The sequence below is a fragment of the Pelophylax lessonae genome (assembly GCF_965119305.1).
Source record: "Pelophylax lessonae genome assembly, chromosome: 2".
Lineage (NCBI taxonomy): Eukaryota > Metazoa > Chordata > Amphibia > Anura > Ranidae > Pelophylax > Pelophylax lessonae.
The window spans coordinates 720341284-720354441 of record NC_138769.1 but is presented as its reverse complement, the minus strand read 5'-3'; the positions used below and the strand labels follow the sequence as shown (position 1 = coordinate 720354441).

The 13158-nt window shown below is 52.4% G+C and overlaps 1 protein-coding gene across 1 annotated transcript in view; it reads left to right on the top strand.

The window, feature by feature from the left end:
- Positions 1-3442: 3442 nt before the first annotated feature.
- INTS4 (integrator complex subunit 4) overlaps positions 3443-13158 on the top strand; it is a 124031-nt gene continuing 114315 nt past the window's right edge. The window contains exon 1 of the mRNA XM_082245964.1: positions 3443-3541. Coding sequence (XP_082102090.1) covers positions 3488-3541 — 54 coding nt within the window. The 5' untranslated portion in view covers positions 3443-3487. The remainder of the gene's footprint in view (positions 3542-13158) is intronic.

Genomic DNA, 13158 nt, shown 5'->3' with positions numbered 1-13158 from the left:
AGGGCTCAGACTTGTGTCTGGAATGTGGTGTAACCTCCCGGACAGGATTCCCAGAAGGCAACAGGAGCGGGCGTGCCGAGCTCAATGGCTGGATGGTGGCTTTGCTGGTTGGTACCATACTGTCAAATCAGAGACCCCCCCCCCCCCCATTACATCAGAGGCCCCTCATTACAGCAGAGCCCCCACCCCCAATCACTTTAGAGGCCCCCCATCACATCAGAGACCCCCCATCACATCAGAGACCCCCCATCACATCAGAGGCTCCCCCATCACATCAGAGGACCCCCATCACATCAGAGAACCTTCCATCACATCAGAGGACCCCCATCACATCAGAGAACCTTCCATCACATCAGGGGTATCCCATTACACCAGAGGTTCCCCCCATAACATCAGAGCCCCCCCCCCCCAATCACAGCAGAGCACACCCATCACATTAGAGGCTCATCCTATCACATCAGTGGTCCCTCCATCACACCAAAGGCTTCTCCAATAACATCAGAGCCCCCCCCCCATCACATCAGTGGTCCCTCCATTACACCAGAGACTCCCCCCCCATCACATCAGAGCCCCCCCCCCCCCATAACATTAGAGCAACCGCCAGTCACATTTGTGGTCCCTCCAACACAACAGAGCACCCCCATCACATCAGAGGCTCCCCCCATCACATCGGAGGTATCACATCACACCAGAGGCTCCCCCATCACACCAGAGGCTCCCCCATAACATCAGAGACCCCCCCCCCATCACATCAGAGGCTCCCCATAACATCAGAGACCCCCCATCACATCAGAGGCTCCCCCATAACATCAGAGACCCCCCCCATCACATCAGAGACCCCCCATCACATCAGGGGTATCCCATCACACCAGAGGCTCCCCCCATAACATCAGAGACCCCCCCCATCACATCAGAGGCTCCCCCCATCACATCAGAGGTATCCCATTACACCAGAGGCTCCCCCATAACATCAGAGGCTCCCCCATCACATCAGAGGCTCCCCCATAACATCAGAGGCTCCTCCATCACATCAGAGGCTCCTCCATATCATCAGAGACCCCCCATCACATCAGAGGCTCCCCATCACATAAGAGGCTCCCCATCACATCAGAGCACTCTCCTAATCACATCAGAGCCCTCCCCATCACAACAGAGGTCCCCATCACATCAGAGACCCCCCCCCATTACATCAGAAGCTTCCCCATCACATCAGAGGCCCCCCCCCATCACATCAGGGGTATCCCATTACACCAGAGGTTCCCCCCATAACATCAGGGCCCCCCCCCAATCACAACAGAGCACCCCCATCACATCAGAGCACCCCCCGTCACATAGTCACTTCAGAGCACTCTCCTAATCACATAAGAGCCCCCCATTACATCAGAGGCTCCCCCCATCACATCGGAGGTATCACATCACACCAGAGGCTCCCCCATCACACCAGAGGCTCCCCCATAACATCAGAGACCCCCCATCACATCAGAGGCTCCCCCATAACATCAGAGACCCCCCCCATCACATCAGAGACCCCCCATCACATCAGGGGTATCCCATCACACCAGAGGCTCCCCCCATAACATCAGAGACCCCCCCCCCCATCACATCAGAGGCTCCCCCCATCACATCAGAGGTATCCCATTACACCAGAGGCTCCCCCATAACATCAGAGGCTCCCCCATCACATCAGAGGCTCCCCCATAACATCAGAGGCTCCTCCATCACATCAGAGGCTCCTACATATCATCAGTGACCCCCCATCACATCAGAGGCTCCCCATCACATAAGAGGCTCCCCATCACATCAGAGCACTCTCCTAATCACATCAGAGCCCTCCCCATCACAACAGAGGTCCCCATCACATCAGAGACCCCCCCCATTACATCAGAAGCTTCCCCATCACATCAGAGGCCCCCCCCCATCACATCAGAGGTATCCCATTACACCAGAGGTTCCCCCCATAACATCAGAGCCCCCCCCCCAATCACAGCAGAGCACACCCATCACATCAGAGGCTCATCCTATCACATCAGTGGTCCCTCCATCACACCAAAGGCTTCTCCAATAACATCAGAGCCCCCCCCCCCATCACATCAGTGGTCCCTCCATTACACCAGAGACTCCCCCCCATCACATCAGAGCCCCCCCCCATAACATTAGAGCAACCGCCAGTCACATTTGTGGTCCCTCCAACACAACAGAGCACCCCCATCACATCAGAGCACCCCCCGTCACATAGTCACTTCAGAGCACTCTCCTAATCACATAAGAGCCCCCCATTACATCAGAGGCTCCCCCCATCACATCGGAGGTATCACATCACACCAGAGGCTCCCCCATCACACCAGAGGCTCCCCCATAACATCAGAGACCCCCCCATCACATCAGAGACCCCCCATCACATCAGAGACCCCCCATCACATCAGAGACCCCCCCATCACATCAGGGGTATCCCATCACACCAGAGGCTCCCCCCATAACATCAGAGACCCCCCCCATCACATCAGAGGCTCCCCCCATCACATCAGAGGTATCCCATTACACCAGAGGCTCCCCCATAACATCAGAGGCTCCCCCATCACATCAGAGGCTCCCCCATAACATCAGAGACCCCCCATCACATTAGGGGTATCCCATTACACCAGAGGCTCCCCCATCACATCAGAGGCTCCCCCATAACATCAGAGACCCCCCCCATCACATCAGAGACCCCCCATCACATCAGGGGTATCCCATTACACCAGAGGCTCCCCCATAACATCAGAGGCTCCTCCATCACATCAGAGGCTCCTCCATATCATCAGAGACCCCCCATCACATCAGAGGCTCCCCATCACATAAGAGGCTCCCCATCACATCAGAGAACCTCCCCATCACAACAGAGGTTCCCATCACATCAGAGACCCCCCCCCCATAACATTAGAGCACCCCCCAGTCACATCTGCCGTCCCTCCAACACATCAAAGCACCCCCATCACATCAGAGCCCCCCCCTATCACATCAGAGCCCCCCCCCCCCCATCACATCAGAGTCACCCCATATCATATAAGAGGCTCCCCCCATAACATCAGAGCGCCCCATCACTTCAGGGTTACCCCCATCAAATGAGAGCCCCGCCCTCCCCATCACATCAGAGACCCCCCATCACACCAAAGACTCCCCCCATAACATCAGAGCCCCCCCCCCATTACATCAGGGATACTACATCAGAGCCCCCCCCCCCCCCCCCCCCGATCACTTCACATCAGAGCCCCATCACATCAGAAGCGCTTGTTCCGTGAGAATTACCTACCCGTAATTCACACGGAACAGCGCTCAGTCGTCCATCACCATGGTAACGCGGTGACGCCTGTGTAGCGTGGGCGGTACTATCTTGCCAGTGTTTTACTCTATGGCGCCCTCTTTCCGGTCTTCTCAATCAACTTTATTTGTAGCATTCGCGGAGAACACTCTGAAGTAAGGAGTCTGTGGAGTGACAAACCTCGGGTCCATGGCGGCTCACCTGAAGAAACGGGTGTATGAGGAATTCACCAAAGTGGTACAAGTGAGTGAAACATGTCAGAGAGGGGGCAGACGGTACTGTGAGCCGGTCGCTTTCTCAGGAAAGGCCGGGGATCAGATTGAGGCCTACTGGTAAATGATGAATAGGAAAGGCCCGAACTGGTAATGAGGGGAGTGTGATAGGACAGTCCTATAGGAGCCCAGACATCTCTCCACCCACCAATGAGATGTCAGATATAGACTGGAGGGGACATTACAATTTATTACCCCTCTCAGGGACTTCTCTGGGGCAAATCTGTCCTGACAACCTTATGGGGGATCTTCCTGATCACCTGAGAGTCTCACTCCTCCTGTTACATTCTCCATAGCACACAATCTGTATGGGAGCCATTGGGAGTCTCACTCCTCCTGTTACATTCTCCATAGCACACAATCTGTATGGGAGCCATTGGGAGTCTCACTCCTCCTGTTACATTCTCCATAGCACACAATCTGTATGGGAGCCATTGGAAGTCTCACTCCTCCTGTTACATTCTCCGGAGTCTGATCCCAGTGTGATCTCCATGTCAGAGCTTACACAGAGAGAATGGCCATCTCCCCCTCCCCCACCTACAGGAGTCTGATCCCGGTGTGAGCTCCATGTCAGAGCTTACACAGGGAGAATGGCGTCTCCCCCTCCCCCACCTACAGGAGTCTGATCCCAGTGTGATCTCCATGTCAGAGCTTACACAGAGAGAATGGCGTCTCCCCCTCCCCCACCTACAGAAGTCTGATCCCAGTGTGACCTCCATGTCAGAGCTTACACAGGGAGAATGGCGTCTCCCCCTCCCCCACCTACAGGAGTCTGATCCCAGTGTGATCTCCATGTCAGAGCTTACACAGAGAGAATGGCCGTCTCCCCTCCCCCCCCACCTACAGGAGTCTGATCCCGGTGTGAGCTCCATGTCAGAGCTTACACAGAGAGAATGGCCGTCTCCCCTCCCCCCCACCTACAGGAGTCTGATCCCAGTGTGATCTCCATGTCAGAGCTTACACAGAGAGAATGGCGTCTCCCCTCCCCCCCACCTACAGGAGTCTGATCCCAGTGTGATCTCCATGTCAGAGCTTACACAGGGAGAATGGCGTCTCCCCTCCCCCACCTACAGGAGTCTGATCCCGGTGTGATCTCCATGTCAGAGCTTACACAGAGAGAATGGCGTCTCCCCTCCCCCACCTACAGGAGTCTGATCCCAGTGTGATCTCCATGTCAGAGCTTACACAGAGAGAATGGCGTCTCCCCTCCCCCACCTACAGGAGTCTGATCCCGGTGTGATCTCCATGTCAGAGCTTACACAGAGAGAATGGCGTCTCCCCTCCCCCACCTACAGGAGTCTGATCCCGGTGTGATCTCCATGTCAGAGCTTACACAGGGAGAATGGCCGTCTCCCCTCCCCCACCTACAGGAGTCTGATCCCGGTGTGACCTCCATGTCAGAGCTTATACAGAGAGAATGGCCGTCTCCCCTCCCCCCCACCTACAGGAGTCTGATCCCGGTGTGATCTCCATGTCAGAGCTTACACAGGGAGAATGGCCGTCTCCCCTCCCCCACCTACAGGAGTCTGATCCCGGTGTGACCTCCATGTCAGAGCTTACACAGAGAGAATGGTCGTCTCCCCTCCCCCACCTACAGGAGTCTGATCCCGGTGTGATCTCCATGTCAGAGCTTACACAGAGAGAATGGCGTCTCCCCTCCCCCCCACCTACAGGAGTCTGATCCCAGGAGTCTGAGCTCCATGTCAGAGCTTACACAGGGAGAATGGCCGTCTCCCCTCCCCCCCACCTACAGGAGTCTGATCCCAGTGTGATCTCCATGTCAGAGCTTACACAGGAATAACGGCCGTCTCCCCTCCCCCACCTACAGAAGTCTGATCCCGGTGTGATCTCCATGTCAGAGCTTACACAGAGAGAATGGCGTCTCCCCTCCCCCACCTACAGGAGTCTGATCCCGGTGTGATCTCCATGTCAGAGCTTACACAGAGAGAATGGTCGTCTCCCCTCCCCCACCTACAGGAGTCTGATCCCAGTGTGATCTCCATGTCAGAGCTTACACAGGGAGAATGGCCGTCTCCCCTCCCCCACCTACAGGAGTCTGATCCCGGTGTGACCTCCATGTCAGAGCTTATACAGAGAGAATGGCCGTCTCCCCTCCCCCCCACCTACAGGAGTCTGATCCCGGTGTGAGCTCCATGTCAGAGCTTACACAGAGAGAATGGCCGTCTCCCCTCCCCCACCTACAGGAGTCTGATCCCGGTGTGATCTCCATGTCAGAGCTTACACAGAGAGAATGGCCGTCTCCCCTCCCCCACCTACAGGAGTCTGATCCCGGTGTGACCTCCATGTCAGAGCTTACACAGAGAGAATGGCCGTCTCCCCTCCCCCACCTACAGGAGTCTGATCCCGGTGTGATCTCCATGTCAGAGCTTACACAGGAATAACGGCCGTCTCCCCTCCCCCACCTACAGAAGTCTGATCCCGGTGTGATCTCCATGTCAGAGCTTACACAGAGAGAATGGCGTCTCCCCTCCCCCACCTACAGGAGTCTGATCCCGGTGTGATCTCCATGTCAGAGCTTACACAGAGAGAATGGTCGTCTCCCCTCCCCCACCTACAGGAGTCTGATCCCAGTGTGATCTCCATGTCAGAGCTTACACAGGGAGAATGGCCGTCTCCCCTCCCCCACCTACAGGAGTCTGATCCCGGTGTGACCTCCATGTCAGAGCTTATACAGAGAGAATGGCCGTCTCCCCTCCCCCCCACCTACAGGAGTCTGATCCCGGTGTGAGCTCCATGTCAGAGCTTACACAGAGAGAATGGCCGTCTCCCCTCCCCCACCTACAGGAGTCTGATCCCGGTGTGATCTCCATGTCAGAGCTTACACAGAGAGAATGGCCGTCTCCCCTCCCCCACCTACAGGAGTCTGATCCCAGTGTGATCTCCATGTCAGAGCTTACACAGAGAGAATGGCTGTCTCCCCCTCCCCCACCTACAGGAGTCTGATCCCAGTGTGATCTCCATGTCAGAGCTTACACAGAGAGAATGGCCGTCTCCCCTCCCCCACCTACAGGAGTCTGATCCCGGTGTGATCTCCATGTCAGAGCTTACACAGAGAGAATGGCCGTCTCCCCTCCCCCACCTACAGGAGTCTGATCCCAGTGTGAGCTCCATGTCAGAGCTTACACAGGAATAACGGCCGTCTCCCCTCCCCCACCTACAGGAGTCTGATCCCAGGAGTCTGAGCTCCATGTCAGAGCTTACACAGAGAGAATGGCTGTCTCCCCCTCCCCCACCTACAGGAGTCTGATCCCGGTGTGATCTCCATGTCAGAGCTTACACAGAGAGAATGGCCGTCTCCCCTCCCCCACCTACAGGAGTCTGATCCCGGTGTGATCTCCATGTCAGAGCTTACACAGGGAGAATGGCCGTCTCCCCTCCCCCACCTACAGGAGTCTGATCCCAGTGTGATCTCCATGTCAGAGCTTACACAGAGAGAATGGCCGTCTCCCCTCCCCCACCTACAGGAGTCTGATCCCAGTGTGATCTCCATGTCAGAGCTTACACAGAGAGAATGGCTGTCTCCCCCTCCCCCACCTACAGGAGTCTGATCCCAGTGTGATCTCCATGTCAGAGCTACACAGAGAGAATGGCCGTCTCCCCTCCCCCACCTACAGGAGTCTGATCCCGGTGTGACCTCCATGTCAGAGCTTACACAGAGAGAATGGCCGTCTCCCCTCCCCCACCTACAGGAGTCTGATCCCGGTGTGATCTCCATGTCAGAGCTTACACAGGAATAACGGCCGTCTCCCCTCCCCCACCTACAGAAGTCTGATCCCGGTGTGATCTCCATGTCAGAGCTTACACAGAGAGAATGGCGTCTCCCCTCCCCCACCTACAGGAGTCTGATCCCGGTGTGATCTCCATGTCAGAGCTTACACAGAGAGAATGGTCGTCTCCCCTCCCCCACCTACAGGAGTCTGATCCCAGTGTGATCTCCATGTCAGAGCTTACACAGGGAGAATGGCCGTCTCCCCTCCCCCACCTACAGGAGTCTGATCCCGGTGTGACCTCCATGTCAGAGCTTATACAGAGAGAATGGCCGTCTCCCCTCCCCCCCACCTACAGGAGTCTGATCCCGGTGTGAGCTCCATGTCAGAGCTTACACAGAGAGAATGGCCGTCTCCCCTCCCCCACCTACAGGAGTCTGATCCCGGTGTGATCTCCATGTCAGAGCTTACACAGAGAGAATGGCCGTCTCCCCTCCCCCACCTACAGGAGTCTGATCCCAGTGTGATCTCCATGTCAGAGCTTACACAGAGAGAATGGCTGTCTCCCCCTCCCCCACCTACAGGAGTCTGATCCCGGTGTGATCTCCATGTCAGAGCTTACACAGAGAGAATGGCCGTCTCCCCTCCCCCACCTACAGGAGTCTGATCCCAGTGTGAGCTCCATGTCAGAGCTTACACAGGAATAACGGCCGTCTCCCCTCCCCCACCTACAGGAGTCTGATCCCAGGAGTCTGAGCTCCATGTCAGAGCTTACACAGAGAGAATGGCTGTCTCCCCCTCCCCCACCTACAGGAGTCTGATCCCGGTGTGATCTCCATGTCAGAGCTTACACAGAGAGAATGGCCGTCTCCCCTCCCCCACCTACAGGAGTCTGATCCCAGTGTGAGCTCCATGTCAGAGCTTACACAGGAATAACGGCCGTCTCCCCTCCCCCACCTACAGGAGTCTGATCCCAGGAGTCTGAGCTCCATGTCAGAGCTTACACAGAGAGAATGGCTGTCTCCCCCTCCCCCACCTACAGGAGTCTGATCCCGGTGTGAGCTCCATGTCAGAGCTTACACAGGGAGAATGGCCGTCTCCCCTCCCCCACCTACAGGAGTCTGATCCCGGTGTGAGCTCCATGTCAGAGCTTACACAGGGAGAATGGCCGTCTCCCCTCCCCCACCTACAGGAGTCTGATCCCGGTGTGATCTCCATGTCAGAGCTTACACAGGAATAACGGCCGTCTCCCCTCCCCCACCTACAGGAGTCTGATCCCGGTGTGATCTCCATGTCAGAGCTTACACAGGGAGAATGGCCGTCTCCCCCCCTCCCCCACCTACAGGAGTCTGATCCCAGTGTGACCTCCATGTCAGAGCTTACACAGAGAGAATGGCTGTCCACCCCTCCCCCACCTACAGGAGTCTGATCCCGGTGTGATCTCCATGTCAGAGCTTACACAGAGAGAATGGCCGTCTCCCCTCCCCCACCTACAGGAGTCTGATCCCAGTGTGACCTCCATGTCAGAGCTTACACAGAGAGAATGGCTGTCCACCCCTCCCCCACCTACAGGAGTCTGATCCCAGTGTGAGCTCCATGTCAGAGCTTACACAGGATCAATGACCACCTCCCCTCACCCACATTACACCTTCAATGATCAATGACCACCTTCGCCCCCTCAGATCTCCCTAATTCCTGCACCTTTACCCCTCAGATCGCCCCAATATATAAATATATCGCTAGATGGATAGATAGAGTAATCCCAAATTGGCTCCTCATTCATCAATCAGGAAGTAGATGTATCATGGCGTGTGCCATGCCTTCCACGCCTCCATTGGTGTGGCTGATGGATATACTTGTATAGATCCGGAATTCGGTCCGAGCCTCGAATTCCCCCTACATGGACGGCCCAAACAGAAGATCTCGCAATGCTGCAGAGGAGGCGTGCATGGGCAATCAAATGTGTTCCACGCCTCCTACTGACAGCCCAACATGGCAAAGTCACCAACAAAGCGGAGATCCCACAATACCACCTAGGGGCGTGTCTGCGCAGTCACATGGTTTGTTGTTGCGTTCCTCTCCTCTGTCTGATATCTGACAAGGCGCCGTCACAAACGATAATGGCGTAATAATGCAAAACCATGCAATTTAAACAGGCTGGGCATAAATAGACTGAAACCACTGGACTCTATGCTCTTGGAGGACCGGAGCTACGTCTGATGTCACTTCCGCCTAAGGCCAATTCTTCTTTTTTTTTTTTTTTTTTTTTTAGTAAATTTTACTTTTTTTTTTTTTTTGCTTCTAGGTGTAAATGTGAGATGTGAGGTCTTTTTATACCCCCCCCCCCCCCCAGATCTCGTATTGAAAAGCCTCTGTCCTGCCTATTTCTATTACAAGGGATGTTTGTAATAGGAAGGTGATCAAGAAAAAAAAAAAATTAAAGGGAAAGTGTAAAAATAAAAAGTTAAATAAGAGAAAAAAACAAGTGCCCCGTCCTCCCTGAGCTTGTGCGCAGAAGCAAACGCATGCATAAGTCGTGGCCTCATATGTACAGTGCCTAGCGAAAGTATTCGGCCCCCTTGAACTTTTCAACCTTTTGCCACATTTCAGGCTTCAAACATAAAGATATAAAACTGTAATTTTTTTGTGAAGAATCAACAAGTGGGACACAATCATGAAGTGGAACGAAATTTATTGGGTATTTCTAACTTTTTTAACAGATAAAAAACTGAAAAATTGGGCGTGCAAAATTATTCAGCCCCCTTAAGTTAATACTTTGTAGCGCCACCTTTTGCTGCGATTACAGCTGTAAGTCGCTTGGGGTATGTCTCTATCAGTTTTGCACATTGAGTGACTGAAATTTTTGCCCATTCCTCCTTGCAAAACAGCTCGAGCTCAGTGAGGTTGGATGGAGAACGTTTGTGAACAGCAGTTTTCAGTTCTTTCCACAGATTCTCGATTGGATTCAGGTCTGGACTTTGACTTGGCCATTCTAACACCTGGATATGTTTATTTGTGAACCATTCCACTGTAGATTTTGCTTTATGTTTTGGATCATTGCCTTGTTGGAAGACAAATCTCCGTCCCAGTCTCAGGTCTTTTGCAGACTCCATCAGGTTTTCTTCCAGAATGGTCCTGTATTTGGCTCCATCCATCTTCCCATCAATTTTAACCATCTTCCCTGCCCTGCTGAAGAAAAGCAGGCCCAAACCATGATGCTGCCACCACCATGTTTGACAGTGGGGATGGTGTGTTCAGGGTGATGAGCTGGGTTGCTTTTACGCCAAACATAACGTTTTGCATTATTGCCAAAAAGTTTGATTTTGGTGTCATCTGACCAGAGCCCCTTCTTCCACATGTTTGGTGTCTCCCAGGTGGCTTGTGGCAAACTTTAAACGACACTTTTTATGGATATCTTTAAGAAATGGCTTTCTTTTTGCCACTCTTCCATAAAGGCCAGATTTGTGCAGTATACGACTGATTGTTGTCCTATGGACAGAGTCTCCCACCTCAGCTGTAGATCTCTGCAGTTCATCCAGAGTGATCATGGGCCTCTTGGCTGCATCTCTGATCAGTCTTCTCCTTGTATGAGCTGAAAGTTTAGAGGGACGGCCAGGTCTTCGTAGATTTGCAGTGGTCTGATACTCCTTCCATTTCAATATTATCGCTTGCACAGTGCTCCTTGGGATGTTTAAAGCTTGGGAAATCTTTTTGTATCTTTAAACTTCTCCACAACAGTATCTCGGACCTGCCTGGTGTGTTCCTTGTTCTTCATGATGCTCTCTGCGCTTTAAACGGAACTCTGAGACTATCACAGTGCAGGTGCATTTATACGGAGACTTGATTACACACAGGTAGATTCTATTTATCATCATTAGTCATTTAGGTCAACATTGGATCATTCAGAGATCCTCACTGAACTTCTGGAGAGAGTTTGCTGCACTGAAAGTAAAGGGGCTGAATTATTTTGCACGCCCAATTTTTCACTTTTTTATTTGTTAACAAAGTTTGAAATATCCAATAAATTTTGTTCCACTTCATGATTGTGTCCCACTTGTTGATTCTTCACAACAAATTACAGTTTTATATCTTTATGTTTGAAGCCTAAAATGTGGCAAAAGGTCGCAAAGTTCAAGGGGGCCGAATACTTTCGCAAGGCACTGTAAATAGTGTTCAAATCATACATGTTAGGTCAGGGCTTCGACAGACCCCGGGCGCTAGGTCACATTAGCGACTAGAATTAGCAGGCTTGGCGCTTGGGTTACACTGCTGGAGGGGTCTTGTCGCCAGACATCCCAAGTCTCCTGCGAGGTGGGGGAGTCTCCCGCAAGTGCCGCACCCGCATGTGGGAGACTCCTGTACCTCGCAGGAGACTTGGGATGTTAGGTGAAAGAACGGTGTTCTGTGACAGAATGGAGCCGATGCTTCCTGTATAGTTCCGGCTCCGTCCTGTCACAGGCAGAGTGATATCAAATGCTCTGTGACAGGAGAGATACAGGAATTTGCTCTGTATGCTTCCTCCAGCGCCGCTCAGTGATCTCTGCCAGCATTACCAGCCAGCAGTACCCAGAGCGGTACCATCCAGCAGTACCCAGAGCGGTACCATCCAGCAGTACCCAGAGCGGTACCATCCAGCAGTACCCAGAGCGGTACCATCCAGCAGTACCCAGAGCGGTACCATCCAGCAGTACCCAGAGCATTACCAGCCAGCGGTACCCAGAGCATTACCAGCCAGCGGTACCCAGAGCATTACCAGCCAGCAGTTACCCACCAGCAGTACCCACAGCAGTACCAGCCAGCAGTTACCCACCAGCAGTACCCACAGCAGTACCAGCCAGCAGTTACCCACCAGCAGTACCCACAGCAGTACCAGCCAGCAGTTACCCACCAGCAATAAGTCACATGTGCTAGGGGTGCAACTAGCCCCCAGAACATACCTGTAAATATCCCAGCATGTGCAGTGCTTTTGACTCCTCCCACCATCACCAATTCAAATCACTGAAGTGGTCATGGTGGTTGGAGTGTTCCTTTAACCATTTCTGTACCGGAAGGATTTGCACCCTCAATGACCAGGCCATTTTTTGCGATTCCTCACTGCGTTACTTTATCGGACAATTGTGCGGCCATGCGACGCTGTACCAAAATAGAATTGGTGTCTTTTTTTTTTTTCCCCACAAACAGAGCTTTCTTTTGGTGGTATTTGATCACCTGTGCGATTTTTTTTTTTTTTTTTTTTTTTTTTTTTGCGCTATAAACAAAAAAAGAGCGACAATTCTGAAAAAAAAAAATATATATATATATATATATAGTTTTTCACATTCTGCTGTATAACATTCCCAAAAAAATTTAAATTACATTTTTTTTTTTTAAATATTTTAGGCCAATTTGTATTCTGCTACATATTTTTGGTAAAAAAAAATCGCAATAAGTGTATTTTGATTGGTTTGTGCAAAAGTTATTGCGTCTACAAACTACGGGAAAGATTTATATCATTTTTATTGTTGTGTCTTTTTATACTAGTAATGGCCAGCAATCTAAGTTTTTTTTATTTTGTTTTTTTTATTTTGCGGGACTGCAACATTGCGGCGGACAGATCGGACCCCTGACTACAATTTTTGACACTTTTTGGGGGTACCAGTGACATTACTACAGTAATCAGTGCTATAAATATGCACTGTTACTGTAATAATGACACTGGCAGGGAAGGGGTTAACCCTGTGGGTGATCAAGGGGTTAAATGTATACCTAGGGGAGTGTTTCTAACTGTAGGGGGCGTGGCTTGTGAAATGACCATAGAGACCTGTGATGCTATATAGAAGGATCACAGAGGCTCTGTGATCATTCCAGGGAGAAGGACGGT